We start from the raw sequence: 22,264 nt of genomic DNA on the forward strand, positions 1-22,264 counted from the left end.
CGGACTGTGGCAAGTTCAGAGTCCATTTTTGGTTGATGGTGCATTTTACTGGTGACACACTCCTCTCTCTCTCCCATGGCCTGCTTTGCCTCCACTTCTCTCTCCTCTCCTGACGTGGCTCCTGGGCTCCGCTCTACATTTTTCTCTTCAGTTTGGCCCTTTGGGTTGGCCACATGACTCTCTGCACTCTTGTGAGCTGTTGGTCTTCTGCCAGCCCTGCGCCCTCTCTCTCTGTGCAGCATGCTGATTGGTGGATAAGGACTGGCTGACATGAGTATGCTGTTGGAGTGAAGTTCGTCCAGGGTGGGACGGTGGACGTAGACGTCGTGGCCGTCTGGCATGCGCTGACGACCTCTGAAGGCCATTGGGTTGGATGGGTATGGCATGGGATTGTCAATTCCCATCAGTCCCTTCTGGTGGGCATTTTCCATCTCCTTTTGATGTAATATGGCATTCATCTCCATTCTGAGCAAGAGGGCATGCAAATATTTAGTATAGTTATTTAACTGGGCAGCAATGATGATGATGACACACATTACTGAAGGGTGTCAGTTTTATCCAGCAAACTATGATGCAGACTGTCACGTTGGTGGAATGATGATATTCTGCGTGCACTACCTGGCTATGTTTTGCTTGTGAATGAGCTCCTGTCGCCGGGCAACTGTTTCCATGGGCTCTGAGGGCAAAAACCCATAGCCAGCTGAAAAGGAGAGAGATGAGCTGTTAGCACCCATTCTCATTCCTTGAGACGTTACAGACTGTCTGGGAATCCTGTCAAGCATGAATGTGTCCTGCTCACCTGCTCCTGGGAAGGCTCTTCCAGGCAGGACATTGGCATGTGGGGGCAGAGGTGGACCCACAGGAGGTCCCATGTGGATCTGTCTGGCCTCAGAAGCTACCATCTCAGTGGGGGGAACTAACTCCCTAAGGAGAGAAAAGCATCATCTGTCATCTGGACATGATAAAGGACTAAAAAGTTACAGACAATCAACTGTTTGCATTTTTAACATCTGCTGTTTTGTTAGTAGCTGAAGTATATTTTAAAAACTGTTTCATTCAGAAAGGAAGCATGGCTGGATTAACCTTCTGGGGGGGGGGGCAGGGGCAAAAAATTTGGCCATAGACCCAAGTTATATGGAGTGAACCACTTCCACCAAGTCAACGAGCCCATTTTACCTGGTTGGTAATTCTTTGTCAAGTAGCCATGTCTTCTTCTTTACAACTGTAACTGACAACTCTCAGGGAAGCTCCCTTCCATAAAACTGCTATTTTAGACGTAAGAATGAGTTCAGGTACAGACCTCTCTATGAAGCGAGGTTCAAACTGTGCAGGAACCCCCTGCAACCTCTGCTGTCCCTGGGTGAGGATTTGTGGGGCCATGGCCATTTGGTTTCTCATCATCAGCTCCTGCCTCTGCCTTAGCTCTGCAAAAGAAGAAAGGGCACCACCGGTCAGTGGGAGGCCTGATCAGCCATTATGCTTTAAACATAGTCTGAGTGTGAAAGCTAGAAACTGCAGGTATTAGTGAGAGGGTTCACTAAAACCACTCCATGGCAGACAAGGTCACAAAGTAGGTCTGGGCCTCCAAATTTGGGCCAAAATACAGTCAATTTAGATGGTATCAGCTTATTGTGATTGTCTCAGTTGTGCATCTGTTTTATTCACTAAATTATGTTTGCTTTGTTTTTTATTCAAGGCACATTTTTGGTGTTATGTTGCTTAGTCTCATCTGTTTTCCTTTCTCACCTCCAGCTGACATGCCATTGACCAGACGATACCAGTGCTTCTCATCCAAAGCCCCCTGCTCTCCAAGCGCTGTCATCTTCCTCAGCTGCTCCCGTGGGGTCATGACACACACGACCTTTGACCGCCAGGTGAATACTGTTGAAGTTTAAAAAGAGGGTCAAATAAAGAACTGTGTTCTTATAAAGTGGAAGAAGACAACTACTTTGTCAAATTTGTCCTATAACTCTGAGTGTAATGCAATATTATTGGAGAGCTGTGGCAGTAAAGAAGTTACATATTCATAGAAACTGCAAGATTGCACAAGTTTATCATAGTTTAAATTTTAATAAGTGATACTGAAAAGTTATAGTAAGATGCTGTACAATGTCCAGCAGTCCTGTGTACGTTTTTTGTAATTTCCTTAAACTACCACTAGAGTGCAGCGGTTTTCTGTCTCACTCAAGACAACAGTTGGATTTAAATGAAGATTACTGAACTAATTTTTTCCACCAAAGGCTCCAACCCAGCCCAACCCCATGCTATATATTTGTACCTATACAAATCACCATTTATTAAACAATCAAAACAGAGACATTTAAAAACTGCTCTTATGGGACCCATGTACAGTATGTACACAGACACTGGTCTCTAACCTTTGACCCCTATTGTCACCTTTTATCTCAGTATTAACTGGAACCCTCACCTTAACGTAAACCTAATCCTAAACTTAAATTTAACCTATAAATCCAAATCCTAACATTAAAGATATGAAGACCGGTAAAAACAGCCCTTTACTGGAGGATTCATCTCATCTATCATTAGGCCCCAGATGTCCACATTGTTCTTGGCTAAGCCAGCAGCTTGTGTACACAAGCACGATCAACTTGAATATCTCCAAATAGCCCTCTACACTGCAGAAATCTCATTTCAAAATATGACTGTAATCGACAGTGAAATAATCCCGCTCTGCTAATCCAGTGTGTCCAGTGTGCAGTATGCTTCTGGACAGATTCATATGAATCTGAGCTGCATAAAACATCACCAACCAGATAATATTATTAAATAAGATACTAGTTTATACTTATTACAATTGTATGGTTATATTCAACTGTACATGAACTTGTCCACATTATTTCTGCTCTTCCCTCCCCCAGACAAATGCCGCCATAAGATTTGCCCTGCAGCTCTGTGCATTATCCACAGTCCCTCAAGTTCTCGTTGAAGTCCATCCAAACTGACGGATGTAATCCCCCTGTTAGTCCCGAAACAGTCTGCTAGCTACATCTGCTGACCTGCCTGCAGCCCGCTCTGCTGACCTGTCCAGCCCCCATCCCCACCTTCCCAGGGCCCTGCTACCCCTAGGATCCTATTAGCTAAGTCCTGGCTATACAGCACTTTAAAGAGATGTGTTAGAGGTAATCCGCACGTTTAGAGTTTTACCCTCAACAAACCTTGCCTGTAAGTATGCTGGACAATACACCCCAAGTGCTAAGCCTATTAGTCTCCATTAGCTCCCAGGATGCCCTAAAAACACCTTGGGGATAAATCTGGGGATGCAATTGGTTTATGTCAAGCTATGTGATGCAAACACATGCACCTCCAGCTCCCTCTCTGCTGACAGCATCAGCAAATGAGGAGAAATGCATTTCATCAGTTATGTCTTTGCAGTTCCCATGTGGGCACTAAACTCTGAGCTTCTGGGCCTCATGTAATGTAAAATGCCTTTACATACGCTCAGCTGGGAACCGATCATTTTTATATGAGATACTCTAAACAACCGCACATAAATTCAAGCTGACTAAGCTTTTTAAGGTTATTTAGGTTATTGTGGACACACTTAATTATTAAATCATGAAAATAAAAAGTGAATTAAGTAACCTAGGTTTGATCCCTGAGCCTCTACAGAAGCTGTGCATCAAGTAAACCTGTGCTCAGACCAACTAGTACCACCAACTGTGACAAGCTATTGCCTCAGGAAAACAGGGACCTGTGTTTATTCCTCTTATGTGTCACCATTACATTTGGGTCGCAGAAACAAGCCCCCAGTTTTCCAAAAAATAAATACCTGATGATCTTTGAAGAACATTTCTTCATTCCTCACTCTTCCAAGCATTTGGATGGATTTTAAGAAATATCATAAAAGTTATATACTCAAGTAAAGTGCAAGTATTTTAGAAATGTACTTCAGTACAGTATTAAGTAAATGTTCTCAATACTTTCCACAACTCATAAATTCATAGTGCAAGAGGACAGACAGGACAACATTCAAAACACTAAAAATAAAACCATCATATACATAAGAATATATTAAATATATACATACTGTACCATAAATAAAAGGGATGTGATTTATGATAGACCTTAAAGTATGAAAGATTTGCTGATAATGTAACTTATAACACTTTTAAATATAGAGCAAGGAGACATATCATCTCCTGTTACCATCTTTGTATCAGGACTTTTAAAGGTTGTAGAATAATTATTTCTCAGAAGAGACACAAAATTGGGCCAGGCTGTATGAATTTAAGCCATTCAGAGGATTCCTTTATACGGCCTGTTTGATCACAGCTAACACTCTGGGTTTCTTTTGAGTCTCTTAAGTGAAGTTGTAGCCTGAAATTTAAAGTATATATACTGCTGTAACACATGTTCAGGCTTCTTTATTAGATACTGAACCTCCCATGTGAATTTTAGTGGCTTCTGTATGCTGTGAATGAAACTGTTGGTTTCAACAAGCTCTGGTCATATTTCCCAAACGAGCAGAGGCCACACTGCAGCTGCCAAATCCGGAGATTGGACACCTTGGATTTACTGCTGCCTGGTTAATCTCATTACAAGAATGAATTAAAGGGAAAAATTGCTGACGACTTAAATGGAGCCCTCAGGAGGGCATATCAGACAAGACAGAAGTATTGTCTAGTCCTTCCTAATCCCCTCACACAACACATACACACATGCTACAGCCATGTATATTCTTTCAGTAGAAGCAGATTAGAGTTTATCAGACTCGTTCATTAAGTGATGAACTACAGCTCAAAGTGTTGAATATAAATACTGTATGTATAAATATGTAACAGACACAAATCATGGCACTTAATCGAAACAAATGGCTAATTAATAATTTTCATTTTAGTGCTAAAAAGAGAATCTGGGCTAAGTGTTGGGTTAATTAGACAGATTTCAGGGCTGTTCCTGTAATTGCATTGGCCTTTAGATTAATCTCTCCCTGAGCCTTTTTATAGTTTATTGCTTATTTACATGACCCAGTTTATCATTTGAAACATGTTGCATTATGTGAGGTAATTGTTTAGCTCTGTGCATGAATTTTAAGCTTGTTGCTATAGATATTTTTTTATCACTTGTCTGCACATCAGACAAGTGTACTGTAACGTCTTGAATATGCTACGTACATTTTGTGGTATTACAAGAATAACTGCAGACTAAATATGAATAAATACACCATTAAAAATCTGTCACACAATGAAGCATATGAAAATGTAAGAGAAGACTGGGAAATATTTAAAGAGGACATTTTAATTGCCTTACCTTTAAGTTCACAACAGAAAGCAGAGCTTTAAGCTGGCTTTGTCCAATTTTAGGTAAAAAAACAAACAAAAAAATGTTTTAATGACAAGCCCTTGGAGAGCTCAAAGAACCTGTCTCTTCACTGTCTCTCTTTCACTTCCACATAAATGGCCTCCAACTAACAATTCAACTGGTCTGAGTGCAGTCTGCTGCCAGTTAACTGCCTTAACTAAAAAAAAAAAGAAAAAGACCTTTTAAATACCGATTGATTTAATCTCTGTTAGCTGGCCTTATCTCCTGCAGTAAGCCCTCCCTGTCCTGACATCACTATGATCTTCCATCCAACTGCCTGCTGCACCTTGCAACTGATGTGTAATTACTGAAGCAGCACTGGTCCTAAGCAGGGAGTGCTAAACCTCTTTCAACATTTACCTCACTAATCCATTGTTAGCACTTTAGGCCATAGTTAAGACACCTAAATGCTTAGCTTCCTTTTCTAGTGGTAAACTGGCCAGCCCCTCCTTAACTGCTTTGTGCCCACATGCAGAGAAGCTACATTATGCTGAGTGTAGACTTTATAAACCACAGAGATCAGTCTTGTTTTTGTTTTTCTTCACATGTTTAGTTGGATGTCAGAAGTAATGAACTCCCCGGGGTACCACAAGGTTGACCCAAACATGTTTGGTGGTAATTCTGACTAAATGTCAGCCAGATCATCCTCTCAGACCTCTTAATCTGACAGTTTGTGCTCGGCAACCGCTCACAGCATGGGCCTACACTTCACTGAATGATGTTTCCTTTAACGCCTAGTGGGCAGCTGTAGGTGTGTGCAACTGTTGGGTTGCATAATAATGTTGCTGAACAGCAGATATAATGCAGACGGCAGTGATGTGGTGCTTCATTCTCCTGCTACAGTCTGCAGGAAAGCACAGAACACCTGGAGAGTTAAGTGACCTATAGGTCAGGATGCTGCTGTGCTGTTTAGTCTATACTCAACTGGCTGTTTATTAGGTACATCTAGCTAAAGCTAATGCCGTCTAAAACAACAGTCCTGCTATAAATCCTCTCTTCATGAAAGTGATAATATTCAGTTCAGTGAAATAGTTTTAGAGAGGTGCAGAGTCAACCTTATGGTCATTCTGGTTGTCCGATGACTTGAAGTAGTAAGTGGGGAATTTTCATTACCTTCCTTGCCACGTGTCGCACATGCAGAGCTGATAACATGACTGCTTTGTTGCTGCATGTTCTGGTCTGCTTTTCAGTAGTTACTGTGCTTAGATCCTGTTATTAATATCAGATTTCTGTTTGTTATTTAATGTTGCTCTACAGCTTTCAATCTGTGTCCCTTTTTTGCAGGTAATGAAGACCTGTGACTGTGCCCATAACCAGCTGTTCAACCTGCATTCAACCTCAAACACGTACAGATAAAAAAAAAATGACTTTGTCTGTGTTATTGTGTTCTGCCATCATGGTGTGTGGCAAAAAATGTTTCAGTTTCATTTCAAAATGGAAATGGGCAAAAATGACTAAAAATGTTCTTTTTTTTCAGCAGAAACCACTTCTATGAAATTCATTATGTGTATATATCATTAATTAATCCAGTTTTTTCAAAATCCATAAAAATATGCAGCACATACAGTACAGTACACCTATATACCGTATTTTACTCCATATCAAGTAGCCATTAATAATTATACTTTAGCACTGATGGTAATTCACTTACTGTACCTGCTATAACATAGTTGTGAGCAGATAGTTTTTATGAGTGTATTTGTCATCTCCTTTTGTGAGCATTATTGTTCCTCATCTGTTTATACTTGGAGGCTGATGTATAAACAGATCAGGAATGATAATAAAACTTCCCAGAAGAGGTTATAATTTTTTTAAATATTGTATATTAGGAAATATTTGATACAGCCTCATATCTGCTGAGAAGTACATAATAGTGCATTATAAATCATTTACTAGATGTTTCCAGAATGGGAATTCTCAAAAAAGTCAAAATTGTACTTAACAACAGTACCACTGGTAGAGAACGGGTTTGATAGGACACCTACCATATGTTTTACTGAATTCCTTAATGTAAATTTATTCATACTCTCCACTCACAGTGCTCTAAATTGCCTTTGAACTGGTGTGTCTTTTTTTGCTCTCACAGTTTATGGGGCGATGGTTTGAAATTGCCAGACTGCCGGCCCAGTTTGAGAAAGGCCAGTGCATTGAAACCAATTTAACTCTGAAGACAGATAATTCCATCTGAATGGTCAGCTCTGAAATACTGAGTCCTATCTGCAATTTCTTTGTGCAAATGTGGAGTCAGGAGGTAATACTTGCATGGTTCCCTTTAATACACATGAAATTTCACTGTCTGGAATCAAACAGAACAGGGGAGCTGAGGAAAATTGAAGGGACTAGCACTGTAGAGGATATGCAGAATCCTGCCAAGCTGGGAATAAGTTATTCCTATGGCGAGTGTGACCTAATTTGGTACATTTTTGAGAATAACTGCTGCTGTTATGTGTTGTTAAAGGAGGTAACTGTAGTGTTAGTTTCTTTAGATTTTGTGTATCTTACCTCTTATGTGTTGTGTCTTGTATGTTTGCCACACACCTGCCATACTCCCCATACTGGAGCCTGTCCACTGACTATCTGAAATCAGTCCTGGTGTATTCCTGCATGGACATCCTGAGGCACTTCCACGTCGACTTCACCTGGATCCTGGGTCGAACATGAACCCTGCTGGATATTCCACGGTTCCACCATCAAGAGAGCCAAGGAGATCTTCACCAAGGGCAAAGCAATGTGACCAGGATGATTGCCAGCAGAGCTGTGACAAAAATCTCTCTGAAATGCAACTTGAGTTGGCGCCTCATCAGGGGCGTATCTGGACACTTTTGTTTTATTTTTGACAAGGAGGGGGAGGATGATTCTGTGTTTGACTAGTATTGTACAATGATTGTGACCAGGAAGGTAAACTCAACACAGTAACTCAGTTTGACTATGTGTGAAACAGGGTGTTCCCACCTAATCTTAAAATATATAGTGACTGAAGTTGTCAGAAAAAATAGCAACATAGTTTCTCTCTGAAGTGTAGTGGAGTAGAAGTACAAAGTACTGTAGCAAAATATGGTACTTTCCACCATTGAAAAAGTATAATGTGGTATGAAACATAGCACAGCGGTTATGTAAGAAATCACAAATTTTGCAATAAAGGCACAATGTACGTGGTAAAGTTGACAATGAACGAGGACACTTTCATTCACGAAAACTCAAAATTTCAGCGAGCAGAACTTTTGTTGACTGACCTAGGTTTCCCATCGGATTTATTTAAACCTCGCGCTACAGCAGCATAGCTGCGTAGCTCATAGTGTATTTTCTCTTGTAACTGTAGTCTGACTGTTCCACAGTGATATTGTTCATATAAGCAACTAAAGGATCACTTTAGCCCCGGTGATTGTATGATATTTTAGCTGAAGTCACTGGCGATGATGTTTGACGGTTAGCGTTAGATTCCAAAGCTCGGGAGTAGGTGGTCAGTGGGGAAGCGATGGCAGAGCATGCGTCAGAGCCGGAAATGTCCCGTGTTTGTGTCTGCCATTCTCGCCAAGAAGTTGAACAATTGATCAAAGAAACTGAGGGAACAACTCAGTGTAAATATGTGAGCGTCTGCAATAACAAAAGTTTCAATAATATGGGTAAGTTGATGTACAATCGTATGTTTTATGTGGATGTTAGTCCCAGGTTATATATTCCGGTCACAGAACATGAAAGTTCTAATAACCGGCGATGTTAGAAAAACCCACAAGGTCTTTTAAAATATTTACGGTTGTTCAGAAGGTATATCCAGAATCCCCCGACACTCTTCCAAACACATGGGTAATGAAATATTCAGCATACTGAAAGATAAAGTAAATCACTTTGTTAACCTGTTTTCCAAGTTGTGTTTCCGAATCAAAACAAAGATGACGCCTCATCAGGGGCGTATCTGGACACTTTTGTGTCTCCAAGAGACGTTTCACTGGTGCCTCTGTATGGATTGGTTATTTCACCAGAACGTTTCATCTGAATTCTGATACTTTACCAGTACTTTATGTATTTATTTTCAAACTTTATATCAATAAACTTCACTCACGTCATTTTCTGAGTCAACATTATCTGGTAATTAACATCTTTACATCAGTTGGTGAATCTTCAGTTTGTATAGTCTTGATGGACTTGCAACATAAAAACATTATAATAAATTATTGTCCTCAGAAAATGTGTGACCGCTTTTGGCATGAGGAAATCCTGTTAAATTCTGCACACATCTATAGTTGAATTTTTATTTCCAACAGAATGGCAGCCATCTGCAAAGAACAGGGTCTTCTTTGAGAAGAAGAACGATGGAAAGTCTCCAACCATTCCCTTCTCTGGGATGCCATTTATTTTCATTGGGAGCATGTCCTTTGAGTGCCACTTAGGAAAAGACAGGGCAAAGAAAAAGAAGGAGAGATATGCTCAGAACATGGTAGTAAGTAATATACCAAATACACATACTCTTGACATGTTGAATTCCACTTCTGGTTCACTAGCAATTTTCTGTACCCCTCTTTACCTCAAATACTTTTCCACAGAACATAAGTGAAATGAGTGTTTTATTTTCTGTTCTTTTGAGATAACCATCTACAGTATTTTCATTCCTTTCCTTGTAGTCTGGAGACCAAGTGCACAAGAAAAGAAGATTCTTGGCACAAGACACTAAAAAGATTGGCTGCCCTGCAGAGCTCAAGGTGACAAGGGTGGCCACGTTTCCTGACCATAAGGTAAAGCCATCAGTTGTATTCATTTCTTCAGTTACCTTACACACACAGAGTTGTACAAAACATTTTAAGCACTGAAAGTAAAGCAGTAATGCTTTAAAAGATAATGCCACTTTTTTTTACTTCATTCAAAAACAGAAAAAGAAAAACTAAAGTAACATTTTTATCCTTGTACACAATGTTCATTCCTGCACAAATTGGCATTGTGCACAGGTACCTCATGCACATTTAATTTATTATGTATACCTTATGTATACTGTATAAGGATAATCACCTTTATTGGCCAAGTATGTTACACACAAGGAATTTGTTTCTGGTACAGAACCTAGGCAGCCATCTGTGGCGCCAACTCACCCGATGGCTCTAACCATCAGGGGCAACTTGGGGGTGTGTCACATAGACTGCAGGCACCGAGAGTCGAACCTCCGACCCTCCGGTTGGGAGATGACTGCTCTACCCAAGGAACCACAGCCGCCCCCAGGGACTTGGCACACGTTATTACTCTCTTTTTGTCTCAGAAAAATAAATGAATAAATAATTTTTTGTATATTTAGTGTTTTTGTATTTTAGTCTTATACTTTTATACATTTCTTTATTTTGGTGTGCTGTTTTGTTACTAGATACCTGAATTTCCCTCAGGATCGATAAAGTATCTGTCTATTTCATCTAATCTAATCTATCTGACGTCTGTGGTCATGAAGTGCTTTGAGAGACTGTTGTTGGCCCACCCAAAGGACATCAATGCTGGACCATCTGCAGTTTGCCTACTGGGCAAACAGGTAAGTGGATGATGCAGTCAACATGGCGCTGCATTACATCCTGCAACACCTCGACTCCCCAGGGACCTACGGACAGGTCCTCTTTGTGGACTTCAGCTCAGTGTACAACACCATGATCCCAGACACCCTCCACTCTAAACTGACCCATGTCACTGTGCCTGTCCCAACCTGTCGGTGGATCATGATCTTTCTGACAGACAGAAAGCAGCAGGTGAGGCTGGAAAAAATCCAGCACCTGGACAATCAGCACAAGGATATGGTTCAGTGTCTTGCCCGAGGACACTTTGACATGTGGACTGCAGGCACCGAGATTCGAACTCTCAACCTTCTGGTTGGGAGATGACTGCACCACTGTCCCCCCCATACGCCAATGACTGCACCTCAGGGGACCCCTCTGTTAAACTCCTGAAATTCGCAGAATACACAACGATCATCGGTCTTATCTATGATGGTGACAAGCTGGCCTACAGTCAGGAGGTTGAACAACTGGCCCTGTGGTATGGTCATAGCAACCTCAAAACAGTGGAGATGACAATGGAGTTTAGGAAAAGCCCCCCAAACTCAGCAGCACTGTATCAGTAGTAGAGTCCTTCAAGGTCCTGGGCTCCACTGTCTCCCAGGCCTGAGGTGGTCATCCAACATCAGCACAATCACCAAGAAGACACAGCAGAGGATGTACTTCCCGCACCAGCTCAGGAAGTTCAGCCTGCCCCTGAATCTGCTGATACATTTTTACAGAAGAGTCATCAAATCTGTTCTCTGCTCATCCATCACTGTCTGGTTTGGCTCAGCAACCAAACAGGACAGGAACAGACTCCAGCAAACAGCCAGGACTGCAGACCAGTACCAGCCTGCCCTCCATGTAGGACCTGTACTACATGCACCAGTCTTAAAGCTCAAAATATGTATATAATGTTTATGAATACTGCCTCTACTCCTTCTCCCACACTTCTCCTACCTTTGATTGTGCAATTCTATTGTCTGTTGTTTATTTTCTGTTGCCTAAAATACAAATTCCTTGTATGCGCAACATACTTGGTGATTAAGCTGATTCTGATGTATGTTCCGTATGTAACGGAAGCTGGCAGTTAATTTCAAAGAGCACAAAGTCAGCTCCTTCCCCCCTTGTACGTGATACAGAACTGACAACTAAAATCAGATGTGTCTACATAAAGGTTCTCATGTTTATGAACTTTTTCCACTGCTTCAGATTGAAAAGGACAGTGTGTGGGAAAGAAAGAACGCAGGACAGGCACTTAGAAGGCTCCTACAAGAGAACAAGCTACTAGTCTGGGAAAACACCTACTATGTATTATTACCACGACTGGAGGATCATATCGGTCATCCTGTCCTTGGAGAGGTAACTATCCTCTGTACTCATGTGATCCAGAGCTGCTTGTACCCCAACAAATATTTCTTACTTTCACCATGCAGAGGTGGTCAGACACCGCAGTTGTTTTCATTTATCATAATATGTACGGAATACAACAATATATATATTTTTCTTCAGGTGGCATGTGTTCAAAAAGCAGCTAACCCCAGGGTTGAGGAGAGAATAAAGGAGCTGTTAAAACAGGGAGTGACCAGTGTCAGTGAAATGTGCAGGCGTGTCAGAGAGTTTGTAAAGGGTAACCTCGTCAAAGGTGAAAAGCCACCTCCAGTGGCACGGTATCGTTACTACACCCTGCACCAAAACCTGAGGAACATTATGAAAAGTGCATGGGATGCTGTCTTGCACTCCGGCAGCGATCAAGAGAAACTGCAGGTAAGCAGACATTTTTTTATGGGCAGTGTTACGGCCAACATCATTTTCACTCAAGCATAGGAGTAAATCCATCTACAAAAAAAGTAGTTGGGTTATTCTGTGTTGTGGCCCAACATGAAAGATACAGTTTTTATACAGTGATCTTTGTCCTATTTATCATCATATCAGACAGTTGGCAGTGGTTTAGGTGATAAAGTTTAAGTTGTTGTTGTCCCTTGTGGTCTAAAGTGCTCCATACATACTGGTAATTCAATTATATAAACTGAAACTAAAATAGTCAATGTGCTTTTTTTTGTTCAAACAGATTCTTGCACAGACATGGACAGAAACAGATCCTGGTGACATCTTTGTAAGGCCTCATTGTGCGAGTGAAGGTTTCCTTCTATGCTACCAGTCAAAATGGCAGCAGCGACTATTGCACCTGTACGGACAGCACTGCTGTCTCCTCGATGCTGCGTTTAAGTTGACGAGGCATGAGCTACCATTATTTTTCCTGTGGGTCCGCACAAATGTGTGCTATGTTGTTGCAGCAGTTTTCGTTGTCCAGCATGAGACCAAGGAGGCAGTGTCAGAGGCCCTACATGTGCTGAAGACCTGGAATGAAGGATGGTCTCCAGGCTACTTCATGGTGGATTTCAGCATGGCAGAAATCAACGCTGTGGAGAGCGTATTCACAGGTAAGCATGACCTCATCCGTTTCCCTTCCATGGTTGCTCTTTTAAAATTTTATAGTATGTCATAACAGTTCATACAGAGACCTCAGAGAAGCAGATATTTGCATCTTGGTGACACATGAGATGAAGCAAAAGGCCAAGATCCCAAGCTGGTTTGACCAAACTTACCTGTCATAGTTCTGATCTAACTGCCTCTTAAATCGTCTGCAATAGATTGCAAAGCTGTGCTGTGTGACTTCCACCGGGAGAAGGCATGGCTTGAGTGGATGAAAAATGTGGACCATGGCGTGCTGAACCAAGATGAAGCACTAGCCTCCCTGAAGAGAATCGCGGCAGTTGGTACTCTGCAGGAATACAAGCAGGCATTCAAGCAACTTCAGGAGAGCGAGGAGTGGACCAGGAATCCCCTCTTCCAGACATGGCTTCAGACAACATGGCTGCCTGAAGAGAAGGTAAGAACACATGCAATGTTAATAGAAAGTTGTCTATATCTGCATACATACATTTGAAGTCCATCCATCCATCCATCCATCCATTTTCCTCCGCTTATCCGGACCCGGGTTGCGGGGGCAGCAGTCTAAGCAAAGATGCCCAGACTTCCCTCTCTTCAGACACTTCCTCCAGCTCCTCCAGGGAGGCGTTCCCAGGCCAGTTGAGAGACATAGTCCCTCCAGCGTGTCTTGGGTCTTCCCCGGGGCCTCCTCCCACCTCCCTAGGAAGGCGCCCAGGAGGCATCCGAAACAGATGCCCGAGCCACCTCAGCTGGCTCCTCTTGATGTGGAGGAGCAGCGGTTCTACTCTGAGCTCCTCCCGGGTGACTGAGCTCCTCACCCTATCTCTAAGGGTGCGCCCGGAACATTCATAATATTCCTCATTTGAAGTCAGAAGATTATATATACCTTAGCCAAATACATTTAAACTCCTGACATTTAATCCTATAAACATTCCCTGTCTTAGGTCAGTTAGAATCACTACAGTACTTTATTTTAAGAATGTGAAATATCAGTATAATAGTAGAGAAAAAGATTTATTTCACTCTATTTCTTTCATTACATTCCCAGTGGGTCAGAAGTTCACATACACTCAGTATTTGGTAGCATTGCCTTTAAATGTTTTAACTTCGGTCAAATGTTTCAGGTTGCCTTCCACAATATGTTGCTGGAACTTTATCCCATTCCTCCTGACAGAACTGGTGCAACCGAGTCAGGTTTGTAGAGAGTTTGTTAACATCTGTGGAGTGGTTAAAGATCAGTTTTAAAGACTTCAACCTCAGTGTATGTAAACTTCTGACTTCAACTGTATCTAACTAATTATCTATCCCTTTTGCATGTCATTCAATACAAAATGTGAATTCTAATTACAAATTGTAAACAAAGGTATTCCTCTTGTTATATAATATAATAAAAATACAGTAATATAACACTGTTAATTACCTGTCATGACCCAGCCAGTACTTATCATTTTCAAATATGAGGGAGGGAGAAGCAGTATAACAGCACTTTTACTTTCAGAGATGGGCCTCAGTTTTCCGTGAAGAGGCGCTGCAAAACTTCATCACAACCAATAACGGGCTGGAGAGGCTGAACGAGACTTTCCAGTATAGGCCCCTGAAGAACTGCAAAACCAGCACTATGAGCGAAATAATGACAGTTATTGTCAATGATTTCATCCCTCAGTGGCAAAAGAAGTAAGTTTGGTTTTGCATGCATTAAATTATTATTAGGAATGGGGTAATGCCCCCCCCACCAAATAATAAAATAAACAAAATTCTCAAAATAAATTGGGTTAAAGAAATTTTGTCTGTGAAATGAGAATCTACAATGAGAAACACACTTTACTACCATAGCTGCCAGTTACTCCTATATATGCAAATTGATCCAGTAAATCGCCAGTTTACTTAAAGGATGCTTGTATTATTTTTCAGGTACACACAGCTGAACATCCAGTATTCCTCTGGGTACAAGCACAGTGACAGCATACACAATTTCCTTCACAACCGACCATGTGACATGGTAATGCATATCCTAGATCGCATGACAGCAGACCTTGGTCCTGACTCTATCACAGAAATGTCTTATGGAACGTTCAAAGTGACGAGCGAGTCTGACAGAGAAAGTCATGTTGTCACACTAGGGTCAAGCTCTACGTTGCCATCATGCACTTGTGAAGACTGGAAGAGGAACAGACTTCCATGTAAACACTTCTGTGCAGGCTTCAAAGCAGGGTGGACATGGGATGTCCTCTGCCCACAGTATAGGGACAACCCACTGTTCACCCTTGACCCAGTCTGTCGTAACTCAAGCCCTCCAGTTTCACTACCTGGGGAAGAAATCCTGCAAGGTCAAGACCATGAAGCTGAGATTAAAGAGAAGGATGTTGAAGACCAGGGCAACAAAATATTACTTCAAGATGATGCAGCACTCCTACAAGAACTTCCAACAAGAACAAAAACAATAAAGACGGTCAACACAACCAGAAGACGATGCATTGAACGTCTCAAGGCCATAAGTGACGCTGTCATTTCTGTGGACAATGAGGACTTCCTACAAAGCCTGGAAATTACATTGGAAGATATGGCAATGGAGGTAAAAGAATATATTCCACATGATAAAAGGATGGCACTAAACAACTTCACAAAAAGTAGAAAGCGGAAAAGTACAGTAGTCATCCATAATGCTGTGCCACTACTGAAGAGGGTATATAGGTGCCCAAAACAACTGTACACAAACAGACTTAGTGTACCAGCTGAAATCACAAAAAAAGTCCCAGTGCATGTTACAAACCCATTACCTACAAACAGCCTGTTATCTGTAGACCAGTCAAATACAACACCCCTGCTAGAGTTAGACCTAGAAACATCTGATCACACAAAGACACAAGCATGGTGTACAGTAGAGGGGACCGTTCTTTCCTTCGCTGATCGGAATGTGCTGCTAACTGGGCAACCGCTGAATGATAAGCACATAAATGCCAGCCAGAGTCTCCTGAGAGAGGAGTTTCCTTTTCTGGAAGGACTCACTGACACAGCTGTGATTTCCACAGCTGCAGAACAGGTGCCCGCCACAGCAGAGGCCATCCAGATTCATCATATTGACCAACACTGGTTGGTGTCAACTTCAGCCAGAGGTCAAGTTCAGCTCTATGATTCTCTGCTGCCAGGAAGCTGCATTCCTTTGACCCTGAGGCAGCAACTTGCTACTGTCTATAGGAGATATTGTAGGGGACAAGATGGAATCATTGATGTGCACATGAAATGTACACAGCAGGAGCAACAGGCAGTGGACTGTGGACTCTTTGCCATTGCAAATGCTGTCTCCCTGGCTTCAGGCTTTGATCCTGCTGATATCCAGTACAATCAGAATATGATGAGGGGGCATCTCCACACATGCCTGATAAAGGGGAAGCTAAAAATGTTCCCCCACACACAAAGAAAATCAAGTTGGACAATAGCTGAGAGACATGCCATGCTAAGCAAGTACTGCATATGTCACCTGTACAAGGAAAAAGCTGACATGGTCCAGTGTGACAGGTGCCAAGGCTGGTATCACTACAGCTGTGTGAACATAACTGCAAGTACAGTTGAACAGATGATGACAATTGGGTACTGCTGCCCCAACTGTGACAGTGAATTGGTACCAGTATGTGCAGGGTCTGTTGAAATTGTTTAGGACCTGGCTTACTTTTGTCTATACTTATGAGAATCTGAAACCTAAAATGTTTTTATTGACATGTGAACAACAGTGGCATTTGTACATAGTACAGTTTAGTTAGTAGTACTAGGTTCTGAGATAATGTTGTGGTTATGTTGTCAAATGCTTGTGTTTATTATATTTCACTGGAGTAAAGAAATGACAAGTTTCAGTCGTGCACTTGTTGGTTTTTACTTTTAAAAAATCTGTCCACCAATTCTGAGAGGAGTAAAACTGGAATTGGTATAATACAATAGTGTATAGCAGTAACTATTCAGGCATCCCATATAAGCAGTACAGCCTAGGTGAAATAATAAAGAATACAAAATCACAAATTTATACTCAAACACAGCAGCTGATCGCCTACATACAGTAGCTACTTTCCACCTCTGACCTACTACGGAACATTGTCGCCTGACTTGGGTTTCACATCGGACACATAGTCACTAGACACCACACTAGCTTAAAACTGGTGGGTAGTTGTGTGGTGCAGTTTCGCGTGCTAACAATTGGATTGGGGTTTGACAAAAATACGTCTGTTTTGTTCACCTATGCCACTAAAGGATCAGTCAAACTCAGTTGCCATGAAACCAGCCGTAGATGAGATGTTTCCAGAAGGCGCAGGTCCGTACGTGGATCTGGACGAGGTTTGTTAACTAGCTAGCTAATGTACTAGCTTAGCACCGCAAATCAACAATGATTAAATTAGCGGTTGCAGGCGGGTAGTTTTCTACCTTTGTTACAGCACAGTGCTGCCATAGTTAACTAGGTGTTTAATATTAAGTGCTAGTTATAAGTTAGAGTTAATTACGTTTCCCAGACACTAACGTTAATGTTCCGGTAGAGTTGATTTAGCAAGTAATGTTACTGTTCATTTTAGCTTGTAAGTTCTATAACGTGCAAATCGACTTACCGCTTTAGAATATAAGTAAAACGTGCTGCATGAAAAACTATTCCAACAAGTACAGTTTGCTCCTAAGAGTTACTTGTAAAAATAGATACAACGGAGTAATTATAACTCGTACTACTCACCTCTGGCATAAAACAATTTTATCTACCTGATGTTATCTATTGTATTAAGTAACACTTTCTGTGATTGAGCATTTTCAAGGAGTCTGAAAACAGATGAGAAACTGAACAATGCGTTGCTTTATGGATTAACGAGCTGTCAAATGGTTGGAATGAAAATGGGGAGATGCAGCAAAAATGATTGTGACTAATTTATCTACATTTATAATAGGCAGCTTTGCCAGTTGTCTAGCCAGTAAGCTGCTGGCTACCTTTCTTGGGTTCATTTGTGCCTCTGAGCTGCATGTTTGTTCTCTGGCAGGCTGGGGGAAGCACAGGACTGCTGATGGACCTGGCCGCCAATGAAAAAGCAGTTCATGCAGACTTCTTCAATGGTAAAGATTTCCTCTTTTACAAGCAGCTTGCCATGCATTATCTTCACACCTAGCAAACTGAGACTCTTAAAAATGGCAGGTTGAGTTAGGTCAATGTTATTTGTAAGTACTGATTGCATTCATTGCACATACTCCTCACTTATGCATCTGCATTTAAAAGGATAATGCATCTATTTTTTTTTTTACGTGAACCGGGTTGCATATCTTATGGAGAATTTGGTACACATGCATGTTTTTATACATGAATTCTTTTCAGTGACCACCAACAGCAAGATGAAAACCACAGTAGTTGCTGACAGCCAGATGCCCCTAAAACTGATCAGGTTGATTTGACCAGGAGGAGTTTTGGGTTAATATTGCTGAAGTGGGTGTTACTATTACTTGTCTTGCATTGACTGCTACTGCAGAAGATAGAAACATCAGTAGGCTGTTCTTTTCTTTTGATGCCAGACTGCCAACTGTATGCAGCAGTTGTTGCTTTTGTTAAATTGAATTTATTTCATTCAATATTTTGACCCCTTGCTGTTGCACTCCATTTGTGTTCAGGTATGTCATGTTTGTTTTAATCTGATAGGAAGAGTGGGATAAACTGCCCAAATCCAGGTGTGCACAGCTTGTAAAGAAATACCCAAGAAGACTGGATACTGTAACTGGGACAAAACTGGCTTCTACAAAACTACAGAATTAAGGCTCTTGATACTTTTTGTAAATGAGAGATTTAAATTTTTGGTTTACAAAGGTGTCAACTATTAACCATGTTTTCACTTAGTTGTAATGGGTTATTGAGTGTAAATGGTAGGAATATTTGCATTTAAATGTGCAACACAAAGTGCTGCAAGTGAAGGGCTGAATACTTTCAGAAGCCACTGTAGAGTTTTGATGAAAATATCGGAAGTTGAATAGAATATTTGGATTTAAATTAATATACAAAAGCTGCCTCTCTGACTTGAGTATTGAGTTTTCTGGAAAAGGTTTGATTGCTGTTTGTCCATAGATCACTTTGTAACAATCCTCTGTGCAAGTTAGTTTTTTGTCTCAGGTGAACTGAGGAGGTGTCTGTCATCTTAAGATAGGAAATTATCAGTCACAGCAGACTATCTGTTACCGTTTGATGTTACTTCACCCCTGGGCATCTGGCTGCACAGCTGGAAATCTCTTTATTGGCCCCAAAACATTCCTTGTGCCCCTGCCCACCTTTCACAAACTGTTTTATAATGTAGCTTGATCTCTGTCCCAAGGCGCTGCTACATCAAACAGCCACAGCTTCTCATCATATGTGACGCACATTCCTCAGATTTCTCGTCAGGAGTTCTGTGAATGTGCTTTGCATGAGGCTTATGTCGGGCAGCAGCTTTTATATATAATTTTGCACTGATGCTTATATTTATTAATGTCTTGTTCAGTAAACCAGGCACGTTGGACATCTGAAGGTTTTAAAAAGGATATAATTTGACTGTACAGAAACCCTGACTGGACGTTTAATAAGTGATGCAATATTTATATGGACATTATGCTGACACAGCTCTTCACATACGTTTGTGCGCTTTTGGTCCCTTCAGTTTCAGTTAAAGGAAATCTTAATGCTACGGTACAGTGATAATTAGCCAGTAAAGTGCGTCCAACCATGTATTGATGGTGTAGCATTCACCATAAAATGAAAGCTTATTTTCCTGTAAGCTGGACTTTAGTGAGTGTTCTGTGCAGGCTGCCTGCAGAAGCAGACAATGTGACATATAATATTACCAAGCATGTTCATTCTGCTAAACTTGGACCTCACAAACCATCAGGCCAGCAGGATGCACAGTCTGCAGACTCCTCAGCAACTGCATTCCTGTTACTTTTATCACCTTGCACCCCTTTGACCCATCAACCTATAAGACTGTTTTATGAGAAAATGCCTGGCTTGCAGAAACATTTGAAATGCTGCCCTAGTTTTATTGTCCAGCTGTCATGCAGCTTCAGTGTATAAACAGTGGGTTTGTTTTCCTTCCACAGATTTTGAGGATCTATTTGACGACGATGACATCCAGTGACAGACGATAAGGAGTGATGGATGATTTTCACACAGTTCCCCACCTATTTTTTGGTGTGTGTGTGTGTGTGTAAACACACACTTTTTTGGTGTGTGTGGAAAGGTGTCCTTGTTTCTTATGTAGCATCCTTAAAAACATGTTATCAGTGCCAGATGTTTTGAGATTCTTAAGATCCCAAAGATTCCTTCATATGTAGTATGTTAAAATTAAGAGCTTGCTCTTGGCTGGATTTGTGTCCAGGAGAACACCTGAACATTTGTTAGGGGCAAAATTACATGTACGATGGGCGGCAAGAGTGTCCGTATGCTGTTGGGCTTAAAACATACTGCAGATGGTTTCTTATAAACGATGGTCTGTTAAAATGGGTTAAATTACCTGTATAACTGTGTTGGTCACATACACCGTGTGTTTAGTTTTATATATGCAGTGTCTCCTGTTACACATTTGCAAATGTGTACAGTAGTGATGTTATTTTTGTGATGGGAGTCCATGTGACTAGTCAAAAATCAGTAAATAGCACTTTATGTATTATGAAGCAGCAAGTGTGTGTGGATTTTCTTGTTTTGTAATTATAATGCATTTTATTTATTGAATGCTTTTCTAGAGTGTCAAAGATGCTTTACATAGCAAAGAAATGACAAGGTGAACATTGCCAGTATGTATTTATATTTAATGCTTTAATAGCAAATTTTACAAACTTACTGCAAGAGAGTAAATATAGTCTTATCAGTTAATGATTTCAAGCTAATTCTAGTTGTAAATTGACAACATGAGTCATTTTCTGATGTAATGCAGCACAGATCTTTACATTGTATGCTGCTGGTCATTGTTCTTTAAGAAAACTACAAGACCCATTCACAGTAGTAGTTGTTCTGGAGTTGTTGGTCAGATCACATGATCAAAGGGAGATTTCTTATTGGCTGATGACTGGCTTTTCTTTAAAAGTCCTTAAAGTGCTCAGAAATTGTAGTTTTGATCATCTATGTACATCTGGACAACTCTGCTGATGAGGATCTTGCAAAATGATTCAGCAAAGCTGAACAAATCGATTAATCTGCAGTTATTTTGTTCATTAATAATTATTTGCAGGTTTTCAAGCAAAAATGAAATTCCAGCCTGTTAATTGTAATTGTTTGCAGTTTTTCTTTGTCTTAACTGGGAATTGATTGTTCTTGGTGATTGGGCTGTTGGATGAACAAAGAAAATCTTTGAAAACATAACCTTGGAGTTCATGAAATTGAATGGGTGTTTTCATTATTTGCTGCCATTTTATAGACCAAACAATTAACTGATAAGTCGTTAAAGTAAATGTTAGTCGTAGTCCTAAATGAAAGCTCCAGAAAAGCAGTGTTTTCTGAACTGCTGGTCAAAGGTCAAGAATGAACTTTGACCATCAGATAGTCGGTGTACTTTATCCTGCACTTGACATGTCATCATATAACTATAGCACTTTTCAAAAGCAAGTTGCTAGGTGCTTTACTATCACACAAAGCCATAAAATGGTATGGGATTGTTATTTATATTCTTTCACCTGTACTGCCTGAGCCCTGACCTGCCATGTTGTAACTACTTGAGTTGATTTTCAGGACTAGTGATTTGACTCAGTCGGACTTTGAAGCTGAAGACGAGGACTTTGACTTTTTTTTTTTCCCCATTGAAGCGTGCACTCTGCCTTTTTCTAAATTATTTGTACAGTCTTATGCAAAAGTTTAGGCACCCCTTGATAAATAACAGATTTTGGTGATTTTTTATTTGAACAGATGTTAACACAGTTTCTCTTGGAAATGGAAAAAATGCACAATATTTTCTGCAAACAGTGATGCATAGTTACTTCTTATGCCATAAATTGAACAAAAATAAAAAATAAAAACA

General features: G+C 40.8%; 2 protein-coding genes across 4 annotated transcripts in view; one reads left to right on the forward strand and one right to left on the reverse strand.

Annotated features, from left to right (window-relative positions):
* The window catches only part of samd7 (sterile alpha motif domain containing 7), a 9,452-nt gene extending 1,552 nt beyond the window's left edge, over nucleotides 1-7,900 (reverse strand). The window contains 7 exon segments of the mRNA XM_020591376.1: nucleotides 1-4; nucleotides 6-465; nucleotides 619-700; nucleotides 800-924; nucleotides 1,301-1,424; nucleotides 1,747-1,881; nucleotides 7,825-7,900. The exon segment at nucleotides 1-4 is cut by the window's left edge and continues 246 nt beyond it. Of these exon segments, the coding sequence (XP_020447032.1) occupies nucleotides 1-4; nucleotides 6-465; nucleotides 619-700; nucleotides 800-924; nucleotides 1,301-1,424; nucleotides 1,747-1,881; nucleotides 7,825-7,876 (982 nt within the window). The 5' untranslated portion in view covers nucleotides 7,877-7,900.
* Nucleotides 7,901-8,547: 647 nt separating this feature from the next.
* cops9 (COP9 signalosome subunit 9) lies at nucleotides 8,548-21,612 on the forward strand. Of its 3 annotated transcripts, none has more exons than XM_020591355.1 (10): nucleotides 8,548-8,945; nucleotides 9,585-9,760; nucleotides 9,942-10,052; nucleotides 12,039-12,188; nucleotides 12,339-12,593; nucleotides 12,898-13,270; nucleotides 13,481-13,719; nucleotides 14,779-14,954; nucleotides 15,192-17,603; nucleotides 18,287-18,359. In XM_020591355.1, the coding sequence occupies exons 1-9, from the start codon at nucleotides 8,798-8,800 to the stop codon at nucleotides 16,933-16,935; spliced, it is 3,372 nt and encodes a 1,123-aa protein (XP_020447011.1). In that variant the 5' UTR covers nucleotides 8,548-8,797; the 3' UTR covers nucleotides 16,936-17,603; nucleotides 18,287-18,359. The 3 variants fall into 3 exon arrangements, with proteins under 3 accessions (XP_020447011.1, XP_020447012.1, XP_020447013.1); XM_020591356.1 differs by having other exon boundaries at nucleotides 15,192-17,580; XM_020591357.1 differs by lacking the exons at nucleotides 8,548-8,945; nucleotides 9,585-9,760; nucleotides 9,942-10,052; ... (3 more) ...; nucleotides 13,481-13,719; nucleotides 14,779-14,954 and adding an exon at nucleotides 20,355-21,612 and having other exon boundaries at nucleotides 17,348-17,603.
* The last annotated feature ends 652 nt before the right edge of the window (nucleotides 21,613-22,264 follow it).

This window comes from Monopterus albus, unplaced genomic scaffold, assembly GCF_001952655.1.
Source record: "Monopterus albus unplaced genomic scaffold, M_albus_1.0 scaffold14.1, whole genome shotgun sequence".
NCBI classification, from domain to species: Eukaryota; Metazoa; Chordata; class Actinopteri; order Synbranchiformes; family Synbranchidae; genus Monopterus; species Monopterus albus.